The 19,847-nt window shown below is 37.5% G+C and overlaps 2 protein-coding genes across 2 annotated transcripts; one reads left to right on the top strand and one right to left on the bottom strand.

The window, feature by feature from the left end:
• Positions 1 to 7,439: 7,439 nt before the first annotated feature.
• On the bottom strand, positions 7,440 to 11,698 carry LOC113524063 (uncharacterized). The gene is made up of 2 exons (XM_026910181.3): positions 11,658 to 11,698; positions 7,440 to 10,441 (listed from the first exon to the last, which is right to left on the bottom strand). Exon 2 carries the CDS (start codon positions 10,423 to 10,425, stop codon positions 8,356 to 8,358), a length of 2,070 nt encoding a protein of 689 aa, XP_026765982.3. The 5' UTR covers positions 10,426 to 10,441; positions 11,658 to 11,698; the 3' UTR covers positions 7,440 to 8,355.
• Positions 11,699 to 11,837: 139 nt separating this feature from the next.
• LOC117596466 (uncharacterized) lies at positions 11,838 to 13,994 on the top strand. Its single transcript, XM_034301780.2, has 4 exons — positions 11,838 to 11,938; positions 12,346 to 12,374; positions 12,558 to 13,042; positions 13,166 to 13,994. Exons 2-4 carry the CDS (start codon positions 12,352 to 12,354, stop codon positions 13,645 to 13,647), a joined length of 990 nt encoding a protein of 329 aa, XP_034157671.2. The 5' UTR covers positions 11,838 to 11,938; positions 12,346 to 12,351; the 3' UTR covers positions 13,648 to 13,994.
• Positions 13,995 to 19,847: the final 5,853 nt, after the last annotated feature.

The raw sequence follows: 19,847 nt of genomic DNA, 5'->3' as shown, positions 1-19,847 counted from the left end.
GTAAATTAAAAATAATTTGGTAAATAGGTTTATGTCCTTCCTTCCATTGATGCTTGAGTTCAGGTAAACAAAAATCAGTATCATTTATTGATCCAATAACTCTTAAGCCTATAATAGCTGTAAATATTTTAAATTCAAAGCCACAATATTTTTGCTAATGATGATGTGAAGTCTGTTAGTGAGATAAAGCTCATATACATGGAGATTTTAATCCTGCTGGGAGATATCTATCACACGTTGTATAACAGAAGTGGCAGGTTATGTGAGAATTTGATGTACAAAATCATTTTGGAAATCAATTATTCAAACACAAAAAAAAGAAGAAAAAAAGAAAATACCCACCAAACAGCAGATGGCGCTGTAGGACAGGATTTTTCATTAAGAGTGACAGGCGTTGGGCCTCATTTATCACTGTCAGTAAACCTGTGTGTAAAGTTTTGCATAAGCCAAACCTGACTGAAAATTTCCACCAGACTTACAAATGTTATAGGAACTTTCTTCGTACTTGCATGCTTATGTTGATGAACGCCAATCATGAAAACACCAGGTTGTGAATTTTAACCCAGCGACTGTGTTGCACATATTGGGTAGTTTAGTTGTGTTATTTGTTTAATTATTGGGTTAATTGGATAACAACTCAACATGCTGGTTTAGATATTCAGGTCTTGTGACAACGTTTTAAAATGTAGTTTAAAATTTATTTTTGTTAGCTTATTAGCCTTGTTTCTGTTGCACATATACCAAAATAACCTTGCAGGTGTTTCCCAGTTATGATCAAATTTAAAATGAGTGTGTTTTGCATATTATATTTAAACTGTAGACATAGCTCAAAGAAACTCTGAGCACTTGGTGTATAGTAGCAAGTTTTTGGAGTCATAAAGGTCTCTTTGTGCTTACAGTGTTGTTGTTTGTGGGTGTGTTACTTTTTTTTTTTTTTTTTTTTTTACATTATTGCGGAAATTGTTAGACTGAAAGCCGAGGTGCTGCCAGAGTGTGAAGTGTGAAATAACTATTACAGGAACAATTTACCATTAAATTAGCTTTAATTATGCACAGAAATATACAGTATTTCTTGTAAAATGAGGTCAGTTAGTCTGGAAGATTGAAAATTAGTTAATGAAATGTAACAGAAGTGAAGAATGGTTTTTAAAGTGATTGTTCAGATGTTTAAAGAAAAAAACATTAAACATGCAGCAGCAAATGTTAATACTACTACTATGATAATATAATCTTTTCGTGCTTTAGTTTTTGAAGAAGTGGTAGAAAAGTGGGATTCTGAGTTCTGTTCATTCACTTAGAAGTATTCTGCCACCTCTTCCTCTGTGAGTTCACTGTCCTTTTCATCTTCCTCTGTGAATCCACTTGCCCTTCCACTTCCTCTGTGAATGTATTTTACTCTTCCATCTTCTTCTGTGAATCCACTTTGAACAGCTGTTTGAATGCTCATCATCTCTTCTGGAGCAGCAGCAGGGAGAATAGCGAGCAACTCTTTGTCAATCTTCTCCAGTCTTGCAGCACTCTTCATTTCAAACTCTTCCTTGTTCTCGATGACAAGGCGTTAAAATGGCTTTCTGAGCGTCATTGAAGGATTCCCATAACTACTGAAGCTCAAGCTCAGATTGGGCCTTGTCCATGGTCATCAGTTTCCCCAGAGAGCTGACACGATCCATTATGTGCTTGTTAGCCACCTCAGTGTAGGTTGCTGAGATCATGTCCACGAGGCTGGCTATGTTAGTGGCTTAAAAGGATTGATTGTAGAGCAGGTCTTTGGAGAAGAGCTTTGCTTTATAGGAAAGCGATTTTGTATTCTTAAATGTGGTACCAAAATCATTAAGGGTTCTGGTCAGGCTAGTTTCCATGTTCTCTCATACTCTTCTCATAGAGCTCTCTGGTCTTGTCCAGTTGAGCACGGCTCTGCTCTATCCAGAACCTGGCATTCTCTTATCACCTTCTCAGATTTACTTTCTTCTTTATACAACATTGGCGGTTTGGGAGTCAGGGCAGGAGAATTTGTGATGTATTTACTTTTGCTGTCGAAACTGCAAGCTGATTCAGTCAGTTTTCTGATCCTTTTTTCCAACTTATTTCTTTGCTTTCAGCACATTTCCCCTCTGGTGCATACTTTGCAAGTTCTTTACATAAATTGATGCCTTCATCACACAACCACTTTTCCTTTTTGGAATTTTTCCAAACTGATGTTGATCCTTATAAATTGCTACAGAGAATAGTTACCTTTATATATTTTTTTGAAGGTTCAAGGTTCTTTATTATTACATACATGTGATGTAATGTAGTGAAATCTTTTTGCTTAGTGCCTCACCCCACAGTGTAACAATGATACATAATAAAAACAGAATAAATTAACTAAAATCTAGTAGACTATACGTAAAAAGTTTAGCACCCCTTAGAGAAATGAAATGTAGAATATGAATATACATAAATAGAATTTTTATACAGTTATACAGAGCTATAGTGTGCAAAAAATAATTGTCTCAGAGTGCAACTGTTTCTGTATAGAAATATACAGAGCTGTACAGTGTAAGAGTTGTTTTATGTAGTGTATAAAAAATTCATTTTTCCGTACTGCAAACTGTTTGTGTCTGTGTGGGAGGTAGAGATATGCAGACTCATCAAGTGTCCTCATTCAGTAGCCAGATTGCCTGAGGGAAGAAACTCCTCCTAAGTCTCTCTGTGTTGGTCCTCAGGACCTGGTAGCGCTTCACAGATGGGAGCACTGAGAAGATTCTGTGTCTGGGGTGGTGAAAGTCTTTTACAATTCTCCTGGCCTTGGTCTTGCATCGCTAGTTGTAGATGTTTGTGATGCAGGGGCCAGACCTTGTAGATGGTAGAGATACTGGTGTGCCCTTGTCACCAAGCTGTTTGTGTGTGTAGTCCATGAGAGGTCATCTGTGCAATGGACCCCGTTATTTGAAGCTGCTCACCCTCTCGACTGTGGCCCCCTTGATCAACAGGGGGTTGTAGTTCCTCCCGTAGTCAATAATCATCTTCTTAGTCTTGGGAATTTTCAGGGAGAGACTGTTATTCCAACACAATGTAGAGAGGACATTCACTTCCTCTAAGTAGGCCTTCTCTTTGTTGTTGGTGATGAGGCCTACCACCACTGTGCTGTCGGTGAACTTCACCCAGTCTTTCCAAGTCATGTCAAGTCAAGCGGAGTTTATTGTCATTTCAGCCATATACAAGTACACAGTGAAACGAAACAACGTTTCTCCAGGACCAAGGTGCTACATAAGACAACATAGAACGACACAGAACTACGGGGACTACATAAATTAAACATAAAGTGCACAAGTGCAAATATGCGGACGCACAAGACAGAACAAGACAGTACAATCCTCTTCCAGACCAGTCTTTCCTCTTCCCCAGCTAGACCTGATGGTTCATACTCACGATTTTCCTGGTCTGTGCTGGTAACCTCAAACCGTGAATAGAAGATGTTCAATTCGTTGACTAGGGAGGCACTGCCATTATTAATGGTGGGGGTTGGGTTTGTAGTCTGTAACAGTTTGCATGCTCTGCCACAGACACCTGGAATCTGCCTGTTCAAACTGGGTCTCAATCTTGTCTCTATATTTCCTTTTGGCTTCCCTCACTGTTTTCCTCAGGTTGTAGGAAGCCACTTTTTTATTCATCCATGTTGCTGGTCTGTGTTGTAGGCAGCTGTGGGCTCGTTCAGAGCCTTCTGCACAGATCGGTTTACCCATGGATTCCGATTGGGTACAGAGCGTGTGGGAATAATCTCTCCTATCAGAAACTCTGTATAACCGAGCACTGCTGCTGTAAACTCACTGCCATCATCAGAGCCACGCAGGAACATCTCCCAGTCTGTCCTGCAGCACGTCTTGTAGCGTGGCTTGTGATTGGTCAGACCAGCGCCGCACCTCATGCGTCACCAGATCTTCCCTCTGCAACCTTTGTTTATATTTTGGGAGTAGTAAAATGGCGGCGTGGTCTGACTTACCAAGTGGTGGTGTTTTTATTGCCTTATAGCAGTCCGTGTATTGTGTATAAAAGTGATACAGCGCCCTTTCTCACCATGTATTGCAGGTTATGTGCTGATAGAAATCTGGCATTACTTTTTTCAAGCTAGCCTTGTTAAAGTCACCAGGAATCACCAGCGCTGCGTCCGGGTGCAATGTTTGCAGTAGTCCCATGTCCCTGTGCAGTATCGATAAAGCAGTGTCTGTGTGTGCCTGAGGTGGAATATAATAGATCACGATGATGGCGGAGTTGAATTCTCAGGGTAAATAAAAGGGATGGCATTTGACAGCGAGGTATTCCAGGTCCAGCTTGCATAATTCCATAAGACGATGGGTGCTCCCTGTGCTGCACCATTTGTTGTTGATCATAACACACACTCCACCACCCCGGAATTTCCCTGAGTTCTCCTTCCTGTCCATGCAGTGAAGGGAGAACCCAGGCAGCTGTACAGCATGGTCTGGAATGGTTGGCATGAGCCATGTCTTGGTGAGGCAAAGAGTGTTGCAGTCCCTGAAATCTCACTAGAATTGTGTCTGGGCTCTAAGGTCCTCCAGTTTGTTTTCAATGGACTGGACATTAGCTAAGAATATGCTGGGCATTGGTGTGGAGTGTGCCCTGGCCGTGTTGCCACCGTCTCAGGAGAGTAAGTCCATTGTTTGCCTGGCTCAGAGTGATCTCCAGAGGCCAGTCAGGGTCGGGAGGAAAACAGGAATTAGAGTGGTGAGTAAAGTGTATTCCAATGTTGATTAAAGTTTGTCGGTCGTATGTTATATATCCGTGGATTAGCTCAATGATAGTGCGAAAAACAAGGTAAAAAATAAGGTAAAATACAAAAAAGTTGCAGTGTGGGTTGCGAGCGCTAACGTAGGCAGACTCTTGGAATCTTTTGTAACAACACAATATTTTGTGTAGTTTTGTGATTTCAAGTACTCTGAGTGTAAAGAGATAAATTTGACATTGATATAGTTGACTGGGTCAACAGTCATTCAGCTGCAGTTATAGAAGGAATCCAAAGAGCCAGACCTAACACACAAAGGGTGTTTTATTTTTTCAGTACTGTAGAGTTACAGCCTATGTGAAAGTTACAATGAACTTTTATTTTATTTACATTGGATTTGGTATTTTTATTAAATTCTTTGTATTTTTTTTTATTTAACAAAGGGAGGTTTCATTCTTTGAGTCTGAAACCAGAGTATTCCAAAGTAACTGATTAGTGCGAAGTATTTCATACAGTGATATCAAAGAGGGCCTAAATCCAACATCTTTATAATCAAATACTTATTGAAACTTGTGCTCTTCCCTACATAATTCTTAAAAAAGAAGGTATGGGGGGCACTCCATTGGTTTTTATGATCAAACCATGTCAAACCACATGGCTTTATGTTATGATATTACTCCATCTTAGAGTATAAAAGACATCAATCACAGAAATTCCCACATAAGGCTCAGCTTTTTTGTTGTTCCACACTTTCTAGGCTTCATATGAGTTATATTACAGTTTCATTCACACGGCCACACGCACACACACACACACACATATATTTTACAAATCTTTATTGATTGAAGGCAAAATCTCCAAAAATTTACAACTCTCCTCAAAATAAAATATACACATCCAAAAGCCAATTACACCACAGTGCTGGTGAATTCTGGATTCTGATTGGTCAGAAGGTGTTTCACAGACGTTTCACAACTGAATTGAACTGAGGACTGATTATTTCTTTAGTCACTGACTTTGTATTTTTAGTGTTTATAAGTACAAAAATTGGCTACAACATACACAACAATGAATAAATTAATGAATGGAAGTATCAAAAATACAACCTAAAAAATATTGTATGGTTTAGATCATAATTTTGCTTCCATGTTGACTTGGAACTCGAACGCTGGCATGGAGATCAATGGAGTTCCTCTGTTTTGAAGGTTACAACCAGCCTCATCAACATACACTGCAGTCAAAATATATTTATACAAAAATATTCACAAAAGCATTCTCTGCCATGCTCAAGCAATAATAATTTTGTAAAATATTTTTGAAAGAATAGTTGCAGGTTCTTGTAAGTGTGGCCTGTGGATTGTGAGGAAGCAGCACAGGATACAAAAAAATATCTTTTAGGGGCTTTATTCTGACGGCTGTCTCTCAGAAGGACAGTGATCGGTGGGATTAAGTACTGATAAAAAAAAAATCAATAAAATAAAGTAAATCTTATGTCTCTGCTGTGCTTATTTGACAAAAAAGAAAAAACAGGAGATTAAGCACTGATTTCAAAATCTGATAAATTCAGTCCAGGAAGAGTCACAACCTTCAAAAAGTTCAGGGTTCAGATAAAGGAAAATTCAGTCTTTTTGAATTGCACTAGAATGAAATTAAATGGAGTAAAATAAAATAAAACAAAATGAAATACAGTAGAGACTAATATTTGAATCAAATTAAAACGGTACATTAGCTTACTATTAAACTCCTCAGTTTTTCATAAAAATACATGTTGAGTAAAAAAAAAAATCTTTTTATACATTCTAATAATTTTATCAAGGTATGAAATGTTTTAAGAACACTCATAACTGTTTTTAACATGCATATTCCAATGTAGACAGATTCAACTACAACCAGGCAAATGCACTGGGCTTTAAATAAAGAAAATGAAACTTCATTAACATTCATTGTACATACCCAGTCCTTACACGTGTCCCAAACGTGATCAAACCCGATCCACCTCACGCATGCAACCCATAAACGTCAAATTCAGAACAATGGCATCAAACTCAGAGCACTAGTTTACGTTCGTTGCTCTGCTCACACTAAAATCCACGCACGTGTTCCATACTGGAGCGCCGCAACGCAAGTGTCGCAAACACAGTTTCTTAAAGGGCCCACCACCAATTTATGCTCAACGTTAAGTTTTGTTAATTTTCTCCACTTGGCTACATTCTCCCCTGCTAAATCCCATTGTCCTCAATCATCTAATACATATTTTTTACTTCTTTAACGGCCTCCCTAAAGAACACACCCCCCAAGCTTGTCAACACAGTAATAATCATGAATACTATCTCATAAGAAAACATCTAGAATTTTAATATATGTCTCAGATTTACTTAATTAAGTCTAATTTTCATGTACAATTTTGAAATTAATTCTTGTGGAAACTTGAGCTGTGATTGACATGAGAAACACTGTTGACCTGAATAACTAGTAATGTAAAGTACCGTAGTAAACATGAGTAATGTAGTTGAGTAACATAGCTGATGTGCATGTGATATTATATGCGGTTGATTGAATATTTAAAAGCAGAATTGCACATTTATGAAGCTAATTTAGTTCCAAAACCATCACATATAAATATATCATGTTTTATAAGCTTATTTTTTGTAAACACTCAGATATGAAATGTGACCTTTAAAGAAATACATTTATTAACTTTACTCATTTAACAAACAAATATGCAATCATATGTTTTTTAAATGAAGTATTTTTAATTCAAAAACATTGTTGATCAATTTTTGACAATTGTGGTAATCATGGCTTTTTCAAATTAGCTCGTATTAGTACATTAGCTAAGTATTTCTTTTTTTATTATCAAAGATATATCTATGAGAAGCAACAGACTCTCATGGCATTAACAATCTACTGAATTAGAATTAGTGCAGATGTGTCGTGAGTCATAAGCATTCAGTTTTATTGATTAAAAAAAAACACAAAGTGAGAATTTAGTGTATAAAGCATTTTGAAAAATTGTTCGAATAAAAAAAATGAACAGAATCACAACAAAATGTTACTCCGATCAACAGCAGATGGCGCTGTAGGGCAAGATTTCTCCTTAAGAGAGACAGACAGTGTCAGAAAGACAGAAAGAGACAGACAGGTGTCTGTACCAGGAATTGAAGTGGCGCATTGCTCTGCTTCCAGTATGACGTTTCCAGTGACTTTGACCCTGACCTGAACCAGGTCACTGCAGGGATCCAGTTACTCCAGTGACCTTGAAACTCTTTCCAATTGTTTGGCTTAATATTAATATTTGTAATATGAGTGCAGTTAGAATGGAAGGTTTAAAGTGAGTTAATTAAATGTGACAAAATGTGTGAATGATACGATGCAAGCTGATCCAAGAATATTTTCCAGTCAACTGCAAAATAATATTATGTAAAGTCTTACATAAAGTCTTACATAAAATATTATGTAATGTAAGAAATTACCAATGTAAGTTTAAGTAAAATAATTCCCTATAAAACATATTTTACAACGAGACTGAATAGCAATACTGCGATAATATATTGCATTTATTACATGCTGTACGTGTTTCGATATAAAAAAAAGTAGAATTTTTTATTTTCATTTCATTTTTTCATTTCATTCACTCAGGCGTAGTCTGCTTCCTCTTCCTCTGTGAATCCACTTTTAACAGCTGCTTGAATGCTCTTTATCTCTTCTGGAGCAGCAGCAGGGAGAATAGCGAGCAGCTCTTTGTCAATCTTCTCCAGTCTTGCAGCACTCTTCCTTTCAAACTCATTCTTGTTCTTGAGGACGAGGCGTAAGATGGCTTTCTGGGCCTCATCACAGGAGCTCTGTAACTGCAGACGCTCAGAAAGAAACTCTGGCTTTGCCTTGTCCATGGCCATCAGTTTCCCCAGAGAGCTGATACGATCCACGATGTGATTGTTGGAAACCTCGGTGTAGGTTGCTGAGATCATGTGGACGAGGCTGGCGATGTTAGTGGCTTGAAAGGCTTGACTGTAGAGCAGGTCTTTGGAGAAGAGCTTTGCGTTATAGGGAAGTGATTGTGTTTTCTCAGATGTGGACACAAAATCTTTAAGGGTTCTTGTCAGGCTGGTTTTCACGATGTTGGACACCATCTGAAAGAAACGCACCATCTTCTCCCACTGCTCCTTCACTCTCCCCATGGCATCCATACCTTTGACCAGCATTTGTATAGTGGTGTTAAAGTCTATCTCTTTGACCTCGCAGTTCCTCATGGTGATCAGGATTTCAGTCAGCTCCTTTTGGTTCTTCTCCATGTTCTCTACACTCTTCTCATAGATCTCTCTGGTCTTGTCCAGTTGAGCGCGGCTCTGCTCTATGCGGAACCTGGCATTCTCTGATGCTCTTTGTGAAGCGCTCATCTTCCCAGATTTACTTTCTTCTTTATACATCATTGGTGGTTTGGGAGCCAGGGAAGGAGAATTTGTGACGTCTTTACTTTTACTGTCGAAACTGCGAGCTGATTCAGTCAGATTTCTGATCCTTTTAATCAGCTTTTTTGTTTTGGTTTCTTCACATTTCCCCTCTGGTCCATACTTTGCTAGTTCTGCACAGATTGTAATGCCCTCATCACAAATGTTTCGGGCATCAGTTTTTGCTTTGCAGTTTGGGCTTTTTTCTAAACTTTCCTTGATTCTTTTGAACTGATCTGCCTGGAAATCTGTTAATGTAGCTTTATTCTTCTGATCATACAAGTCTTTCCAGTTAATAGTGTTGTCCTGCACAAACTCTTGTACATTCACTGTGCACATCAGGATTTCTGCAGATTTGCTATAAATATTAATTACATCAATACCATCAACAGCAGATTCTTTATCTTTAATGTAATGCTTTGTATCAGCAATTGTTCTGGAAGCATTACAGAGTAGATTCACTGGCTGGGTAATCACAGCTGTTACTCCATTAATAAGAGATGTGATGCCCTCAGTCAAGCCTGCAACAAAATCCATACCAATCATCTCCCATCCACCGGGTAGTGAATCCATTGCTTCTTTGTAACCTGCATGCGCTTCCTTAAGTTGCTCTTCCATGGCTTTCATTGCTTTCTCTGAGCGTTTAGTAGCTTCTTCTGATGACTGTTTCCTCATCTTGGCTTCATCCAGTTTCCTCTTGATAGCATCCAGCTCCTCCCCATAAAAGTGCTCAGCATTTACACATGCTTCCAGCAGTTCCTGGATAATATTGATGACATCAGTGAACCGCTTTTCTGTTGCATTGGCCAACTCAAGACAGTCATCTGCAATGACACGAATGTTCTCCAGCTGGTCAGGAAGGTGGGCTTCAACAACCTCATCATTGTCTTGGAACAGGATCTTCACAGCCACCTTCATGTAATCTGGAACTGCCATGGTGTGGAGTCTAATCTGATCCATGTTCTTATGGGCCTCGTTGAAAGCCCACCAGCCAGAGTTACACACCTGCATGAGGCAGGCACGAAATGAATCTGGGTATTTGATGTACTTGTAGCCATCTTTAGGTGGGTTCTTGTTGATGGAGAAGTCTCTTGTGGAGGAGATGAAGACCAACTCTCCCAGGATGGCTATGGAGAGTGGAGCAGGAGTCAGATACTCCTCCCAGTTGGCATACGGCTGCATCACAAGCTTGGTTTGGTTTCTCATCTCCTCAGCTGTGGTGAGGCTTTGATTTTTCTTTGCAATTTGGGAATTCATGGCTTCCTTGTTTCTGCTAAAAGAGAAAATGAATTGATTGTATGTGTAATATACACAACATTCATATATACAAATATACAATATTAATATACACAAACCGAGTTTCGATGATTTTTTTTAATATTGATTTTTTTCGCAATAAACAAATTTCTATCTCTATCAAGTTCACGTTCAACTTCCTACTGATTGCACACAGCTGGACTTAAGTACACATTCATGCCAACAGTATAAAAGGACATTCATTCCACCACCAGACTGCGAAGTATACGCTCTGTGTCTTGTACCTGCAATACCAAGTCTCATTATCGTGCCATAGTGGTTTCTTGTTACGATTCCTGTTCTGGTTTATTGGTTTACGTCTTTGTCTTTTGCCCTGGTTACTCTGACTGCACATCACATGACTACTGCCTGTATCCTGACTTCCATCTTGCCTTACGTTTTGGATTTGTTTTCCTGTTGTAGAAATAAAACTCTTAACCTGCAACTGTCACCATCTCTGCAGCCTGACACAAAACAGACATTAAGCAAATGTATTCAGCAGCATCTACAATTTCAAACCAAGTGGTTTAGATTATTACAGTTAAGCACGAGCAAATTAAAGACATTTAATAAACCCAAGCCAAGTCAGCTCTCTATTCAATTGTAATTATTCAATCATAATTAATCTATGTTTAAATACATCATAGATTAATTTATTTTTTAAAAGTGTTTTATTTAAATTAAAATTACTTAGCTACTTAAGTTAACTTAAATTACTTACGTTGCACACCAGCTGACTTAAGAGTGTAGTTTGTAGACACAGATGATAGTACACATGAAGTACATTATACATCGTAGTAGTAGACACACACACACCCACACCCACACCCACACACACACAGAGCTGAGTTTAATGAAAAACAGTAGGTAATTCAGCCTGTAAAGTTCTGAGAGGAGGATAGAGAAAAACACACACAGTGCTGATCTGGACGGAGATAAAATTTACTCCAGGACCCCATGTACATGTAATCCCATCCGGATAGAAAATGGACATTTTGGTTATATTTCTTCTGATATTTATGTTTGGAGCCTTCACACACAGAAACAATTCAAGAATACGGTGGATTTTAAATCATTGTCTCTTTTTTGCATACCGAAAAAACCTTTCTTGCATTCCTAAGTGTATGAAAAGGATTAAATGCAGTCTGTAAAAATCTTTAAAAAATTGTTCAGAACAGTGTCTCTCTTCCTACCTTGATATCCTGATAGTCTTCAGTGAAGGTGTGGAGGATCTCTGCCAAGTCTGCAGTCCAAATGGAGCTCTGCAGCAAAACAGAAAGCCACTGCGAATTTATACTCTGTAATCCACCCTCCCCTTTCACCCCACCTCTGCTACAGTTTACTATAAAAGGAGCTCATCTTAAAATCTCACATGACTGACTGCAGTGAGCTAGAAGAGAAATAACAGCATACAGAAGGAGGTCAAATTTCACTCTTTAATTAGAGGTCTGTCTTTAAGAAACGCTTTGACAAGGTAATCATATTGCATACAGCTTTTCTGAGTACTAGATTCATTTTTTTGTGAAATATGTAGTAATGAGCATTTTGATTCAAACTGGTAAAATATGAAAAAAAAAAAAAGCCTATGACAAAAAGGAAATAAATAGGAAAATCAGAACAATGTAATGTAACCTAGCGTAACATGAGACTAGTATAAAGTGTAGTTTAGGTGAAGGCTCACAAAATAGTGTTTATGGGTTGGGCTTGTTTTTATTTAACTCCCTTCCAATCTATAGAGTACTTTTGTTTTTTTTAAATAAAAAGCATTCTGTAAGAGATATCACAGATGGCTAGAGACACTGGAGGGGATTGTAATGATGATCTCATGCTCTCTTTTCTCTTTTCATGCTTCCCCTATAACACTTTCACTTTCTGTTTCAGAGTAAGATGACCCAGCTTTCTTCATTTCAGTAAGTTGAATACCAGTATTCACATAGAAATGATTCATAACAATAAACAGATTTTTAAAAGTAATTGTTTACAAAAAATTCTAGCAATAAATATAATTTTCAGAAATGAAATTAGCAAAATAAATTACTTTACTTAAGGCTTTTTGATTTTTCTGTGTTGAAATTTTGTGTCTGTATCTGCAGAGTCGTGCTGAAGGACACAGCTGAGGCTGTTATTGTTCCATTAAAAGACGGCATCTCCTCCCTGAACAGAGTCTACGAGGCCCTGATTAAGGCAGATGTACATCCTGTTACTGGGCAATGCTCCAACTACGACTACATCAGACAGCAGATAGTGCAGGCTCATCAGCATCTGCAGAGGTCTGAACAGACAGCAGGTTCAGGGTTAAAGAGTCTGGATAAAAACTTAGAGTGGCTTACACAAGATGAGGGAATACTCCAGTGTGAGAAGAGTAGCACCGAGACTCATTTACAAAACTTGAGAACAGAGCAGGCATCTAATGAAAAATTACTCAGGGACTCTCAGGGAGCTCTGGAGCAGGCCAGGGGAAATCTGAATTCAACCAAACAGACACTTCGGGATCAGGAAAACAGGAAAAAAACTGCTGAAATCATCACAGGTGTTGGGGCGGGGCTGTTAGTTATACCAGTCATTGGATGGATCGCAGGTGAGAACTGCAGCATACAGATAAACATAGTGATATAACAGAACTGATAGGTAGAGTAGACTATCATAATCTTCATGTGCGAGTGTTACTTCTGACTATTTCATGTGTTCCTTCTCTGTGCAGGTTCTGCCATGCTGATTGGTGGTGCAGTTGAATTGGATCAAGCAGCACATGCTGTGAGAGTGGCTGAAGAAGAAGTGGAGAAGTCTGAGACTGACGTGAAAAAATACGAAAGTAAAGTGTCCGAATACGAGTCCAAGATTTCCCAGACCTGGTGTGACATCAGCCAGAAAGATGACAAGCTGAATCAGACACGTGAAGAAATCCAGAGGGTGAAGAAGCAGATCGAGTCTGTAGCTGAGTTCCAGCAGAAAGTCAGAAGAGCCGTCCACCTCCTGGGTGTTCTGAGCGGGAGGGCCAGCGTGGCTGAACATCAGACTCGCAGATTCATCCTCCAGGAGCCTGTGATGAGGGTGATGGAGGATGTGATGAAGGCCACAGAGCAAATCACAGGGAATGAGCTCCTCTATTACAATGACATGCCAAGGCTGATCCATCAGATGAAGGAGAACAACCAACGACTGGCAGCCATCTGTGCCTCGTAGAACAGCTCTAAGAATAACACCACTTAACACTTATGTTGTTTTTAACAGATATTTATTGAATAATTGAATAATGGATATTCTGTGGATTCTTCTATCAGTATATTCTTGTGCTACTTCTCATAACTGCATGTCAGATTTTGTACAAAGTATAAAAAAGCAATGATTCTTTGTCATAGAAAATGTGTTTAAACTGATGCACGGTGCTTGTAAGACTAAATTATAGACAGCAGGCTTACTTTACTTTTGTTTATGCTGAAAGAGTCATTTTCAAGAGCATTAAAAACCTCTAAATATGAGCACCAAGTAAATACACTAAACAGATGTTGCAATAAAGTTTGTTATATTTACCAGATTTGTTTTTTATTTATTTATTTATATTTAATCTCCATTGTTAAAATAATCCGATGTTGGTCAGTTTGATGTGGAAGAATATAAAAAAGGTAAGAACAAATACATAACAGAGCAACAGTTTAAGTAAATTAAAGAAATTATTTAATAAAAGTGGGACTATATCTCTACAGACACACGATGGCTGGTAACAGCTGAATTCATGCATTCGAATATCTGTACAACTACAGTGCCAAAGAGTGATATCATCTCAGTGAATCAAATCTTTTCTCAAAAACAAATAATTTACTGTAAATTACATTATTTTCTTCTTTGGCTATATGGAGTCTTGCACCTCTTTTTAAATGAAGAGATTGGCCAGAAGGCGGAAACCAGTTTAACACACAGCATCAATCACAACATTAAAAGTCATGTTGTGTGTGTACCTGTGCATACAAATGCAATGTCACTAGGTGTATCTGTTTACTGATCCAAATATCCATATCCATATCTGTATTCAGATGTAAACCTGAAGTGGGTGTGGCCTAAATGAGAGGTTTTTTGTTTCTTTGTTTAATTATATATAAAACGTACCACTCTGTCTCTGGAAACACTGTAAATCGGATGCAGACAAAACGGCTTCTGTAGCGGCAGCAAGAGAACGAATGCAAGGGGGATGACTCCAGATTACAGGGTCCAAATGCCTAGTAGGCCAAGGGGCGTCGTCTATCCCCATGTTGCTCTGTAAGAACTGATGACATAAATTCATTCTTCTCATGAACGTACCAGCAGAAAGGCTTTGAATAGTCTGGGATGCCTAAACAAAGAGAAGACAAAACAACCATTTTCAATTTTTCAAAAGCTCCATGAGCCTCTTCTGTCCATTCAACATGATCATGTATTGAAATTGTTGATCATGCATTGGAAAGTCAGACAGTGGTTGTGAAATTTCTGCGTACTCTGGAATCCAAATCCTGCAGTAGTTCATCATTCCCAAAAGTGACATCACTTGTTTTTTTTAGTCACTGGTTTTGGTAGTTCTCTGAGAGATTTAACTCCGTCAGGGTCCAGTTGTTGACCTTGATCTGAAACGACATGTTCCAAATACTTAACTGATGTTTGTATCAAAGGTAATTTCTCACTTGTGGCTATTTCTGTTAAAATGTTTAGCAAGGCCTCAGTGTCCTGCATGCAGGCTTGCTCACTGGGGCTTGCTAAAAGCAGACCGTCAACGTAAACTATCAGCTTACTTCCTGCAGGTGGATGGAAGGCCTTGAGGTTCTGCAAAGACGAGTAGAAAAGACATTAGGCAAGTCAGTGAACCCTTGGGGCATCACTTTTCCACTGATATCTTTTTCCCTTAAAACAAAAGGAGAACCAGTATCTGCTATCAGAATGTTCTGGAATGGAGAAAAATGCATTAGCTAAATCAATTCCTGAGTAAAATTGAGAATTGGGCGGAATTTCACTGAGAATGGTCGATGGAGATTGCTTACCCCATCTTTTGTGTGATTATTTTATTTTCTTATTTTCTTGTGACTTGTGTCAAATGGTGAAGTTGTGCTTCTCCTAATTTCTTTTGTGTTTGGTTCATTTTAGGAGCTGAGAACAAATGACAGAATGGCCTTTACCTCCTCTTTGTTGATGGTGGTGTGTTTCCTCACTGTGTGCTGTGTTCATCACTCTACTTTTGAGTGTGTGAATGTGCTGCTTGAGTGCTTGAGGAACTTGTCCTTTTACATAAATCCCTTTCTGCCGGTAAGCCTCAGCCCTGAGTCATAGGGAGCTCAATGTTTAAACATTGTCGGGTGTGTTTAATTTAAAGCCTTACTTTCCCTGAAGGCTGCACTTTCAGTGGATGTGAAACTGAAAGAAAATGTTTAGGATAATGTTAATCCCTTTATCTGGTGTGTTTACTTCAAAAATCAATAAAATATGTTCTTTGGCCAGGGGTGACCAACTGGAAAAGCTGCTCCTTCAGAGAAATTGAAACTGAAAGAAAATGTTCAGTTAGCACTCTTGACTTTGTTTTTAGAATATATCCATGATTTATTATGTCATGGTGAGGAATTCTGTCTGTGACAGCTCCTCAAACTCAGCTACATCACTCCATTTCATAATTGGTCTCAGCTCTCAACTATAGACGTGCATGGGACTGTTTTATTTTTTCAAGTCCTGCTCACACTGTTATTATTTTAGTTTGTACCTACCTGTGAAATTTTCTAATGAATTTAGCTCTGGGTCTGTTTCGCAAAATGTAAACAAACTAGTAGACCAATTTAAGCCCTGGCCAGGCCGTTACAAAGAATGAATAAATGAAAGCTGTAAACACACAGTGCTGCATGTTGATGCTCATGGTCAGGGTATTAAACATGGTGTTTTCTGGTCCTGAGAGCTATCTGACTGCTCACTCACTCACACCCACACACACCCAGATACAAACCTCTTGCTTGGTCAACTTTCTTTTTCTTTCTTCAGCTAAACTATGCCTAGTTAGCTACAGGGAAAGTTAATAACATTACTAAGAAATATAATAAGAAATTAGATTTTCAAACATTCAAAAAAAAAAAATAAATGTTACAGAAAAAAGTTAGTATTTTTATAAGTAATGCAAAAGTTTGGGCACCCCTGGCAAATTACGTATGTTGTTGATTTTAAGTAAACACGACTTCTGCATCAAACTATTAAAAAAATTTTTATGAAAATGAAGTTTTATGAAAATATTATTCCAGTTACTTTATATATAATAAACATTGAAAATGGAGGGGTGGGCATATAGTAATAGTAGCATATGCAAAGTAGAATTAAAAAAGAAATTAGTATAAAATTTTTATTATTTTTAAAAGTAAATTATTAGAATAATTTTATGTAATTGTGGTATGTGCAAATTAGAATAAAAATAAATTAGTAATACTGGAATGTGCAAAATAGGAAAAAAAAAATAGTAATAGTGGTATGAGCAAATGTTGACTGTACTTATTTACTGAAATTATGTTCCAGTCCTTAGTAACACACCCTTTGGCAGATATTACAGCTTGCAAACACTATTTGTAGCCAGCTAAGAGACTTTCTAATCATGGTGAATGAATTTTCAGCTTCTATTCCGTGGAGAACGTTTCTAGTTCTGAGATGTTCTTGGACCATCTTGCATGCACAGCATGTTTAAGATCTACACACAGGTTTTCACTTATGTTCAAATATTTACTGGAATCCATGTTTCCATCTCAGACATTCACTTTTGTGATGTGGTTGAAGGTGAGGCTTCTTTCTGATGATTCTTCCATGCAGAAGCAATTCTGCACAGTAGAAGAGTTCACCACCACTCCTGTGTCAGCTAAACCTTCCTGCAGGTCCTCAGAATCATATGGGGATTTTGCTCTGCCTTTCTGCCCAGCATGCAGGCTGTTCTATCTGAGAGAACTCTCAGACTTACAGACTTTGCCTTGATTTCCACAGTTCTCTTTAACTGTAATGTCTTAATGACATTTCAAACAGTAAAAAATTCTGAGCACTTAGATATATTTTTATAGGCTTCCTCTGTGTTTTAGGCATCAGTTAGCTTCCTTTTCAAATACTCAGTCAGTTGCTTAGAGGAGCCCAAGGTTGTTGAATGTTAGCACAAGATTTGAAGAGTCAGATCTTTTATTACATTCTGAAATAGTTATTGATAATGACAATTCTTGACCTGAATAATAAATCAATTAAGCTCTAACAAGACTTTGCAACTAGCAGGGTGTCCAAACTTTTGCACATGTTTTTTTTCTATTTCTCAAGTTAATGAAATATAAAATAACGTATGTGCTAACATTTCCAGGAGAATGTTAATTTCAAAACTCAATAAAATATGTATTTTGTGCCAGGGGTGCACAAACTTTTGAATGTCACTGTATATGACCAAAGGAGAAGACCAAATAAATGTCACAGGTTATCATGCCTCCTGGAAAAACCTACTAGCTGATTTATTTAAAAAAAAACTGCACCACAGTGCATCTGAGAGCATTTATGTCTTTTTAAATTAAAGGGTAATTTAATTTATAAAATAAAATTCACTATTTTGTTATTTTGTTATTGAAAAAATAACTTCCAGCCTATATTAGCTGTAAATATTTTAAATTCAAAGCCACATTAGTTTTATTTTGGCTAATGATGATGTGAAGTCTGTTAGTGAGATAAAGCTCATATACATGAAGATTTTTATCCTGCTGGGAGATATCTATCACATGTTGAAAAACAGAAGTGGCAGGTTATGTGAGAATTTGATGTACAAAATCATTTTGGAAATCAGTTATTCAGATACAAAAAAAAAAAAAAAAGAAAATACCCACCAAACAGCAGATGGCGCTGTAGGACAGGATTTGTCATTAAGAGTGACAGGCGTTGGGCCTCATTTATCAATCTGTTAGTAAACCTGTGTGTAAATTTTTGCATAAGCCAAACCTGACTGAAAATTTCCACCAGACTTACAAATGTTATAGGAACACTGACTTTCTTCGTACTTGCATGCTTATGTTGATGAACGCCAATCATGAAAACACCAGGTTGTGAATTTTAACCCAACCACTGGGTTGCACATATTGGGTAGTTTAGTTGTGTTATTTGTTTCATTATTGGGTTAATTGGATAACAACCCAACATACTGGTTTAGATATTCAGGTCTTGTGACAACATTTTTAAATTTATTTTTGTTAGCTTATTAGCTCTGTTTCTGTTGCACAAATACTAAAATAACCTTGCAGGTGTTTCCCAGTTATGATCAAATTTAAAATGAGTGTATTGTGTGTATTTTATTTAAACTGTAGACATAGCTCATAAAAACTCTGAGCACTTGGTGTATACTAGCGAGTTTTTGAAGTCATAAAAGTCTCTTTGTGCTTACAGTGGTGTTGTTTGTGGGCGTGTTACTTTTTTTTTTTTTTTTTTTTTTTTTACAATTACATCATTGGGGACATTGTTAGACTGAAAGCCGAGGTGCTGCCAGAGTGTGAAGTGTGAAATAACTATTACAATTGACCATTAAATTATCTTTAATTATGCACAGAAATATACAGTATTTGTTGTAAAATGAGGTCAGTTAGCCTGGAAGATTGAAAATTAGTTAATGAAATGTAACAAAAGTGAAGAATGTTTTTTTGTGATTATTCAGATGTTTAAAGAAAAAAATAAACATGCAGCATCAAATGTTAATACTACAACTATGATAATATAATAAACTTCTTTTCGTGCTTTAGTTTTTCCATTGGCTATAGTGGTAGAAAAGTGGGATTCTGAGTTCTGTTCATTCACTTGTATTCTGCCACCTTTTCCTCTGTGAGTTCACTGTCCTTTTCATCTTCCTCTGTGAATCCACTTCCCCTTCCACTTCCTCTGTGAATGTATTTTCCTCTTCCATCTTCTTCTGTGAATCCACTTTGAACAGCTGCTTGAATGCTCTTTATCTCTAGCAGGGAGAATGGCGAGCAGCTCACAGGATTCCCGTAACTGCTGAAGCTCAAGCTCAGATGGGGGCTTTTCCTTGTCCATGGCCATCAGTTTTCCCAGAGCTAGTTTATTTATCAAATATATATACTCATGTTTTATAAACTTATTATTTGTAAACACACACAAATCTGAAATGTGATCTTTAAAGAAATACATTTATTAACTTCATTCATTTAACAATCAAATATGTAATCATGTTTTATAAATGAAGTATTTTTAATTCAAAAATAATTTTTTTATAGTTGTGGTAATCATGGCTTTTTTTAGTACATTAGTTAAGTATTTATTTTATTTCCAAAGACAATATATCTATGAGAAACAACAGACTCTCATGGCATTAAAGATCTATTGAATTAGAATTAGTGCAGATGTGTAGTGAGTCATAAGCATCCAGT

This window comes from Pangasianodon hypophthalmus, chromosome 29 (genome assembly GCF_027358585.1).
Source record: "Pangasianodon hypophthalmus isolate fPanHyp1 chromosome 29, fPanHyp1.pri, whole genome shotgun sequence".
NCBI classification, from domain to species: Eukaryota; Metazoa; Chordata; class Actinopteri; order Siluriformes; family Pangasiidae; genus Pangasianodon; species Pangasianodon hypophthalmus.
This window is presented reverse-complemented; position numbering and strand designations above follow the sequence as displayed.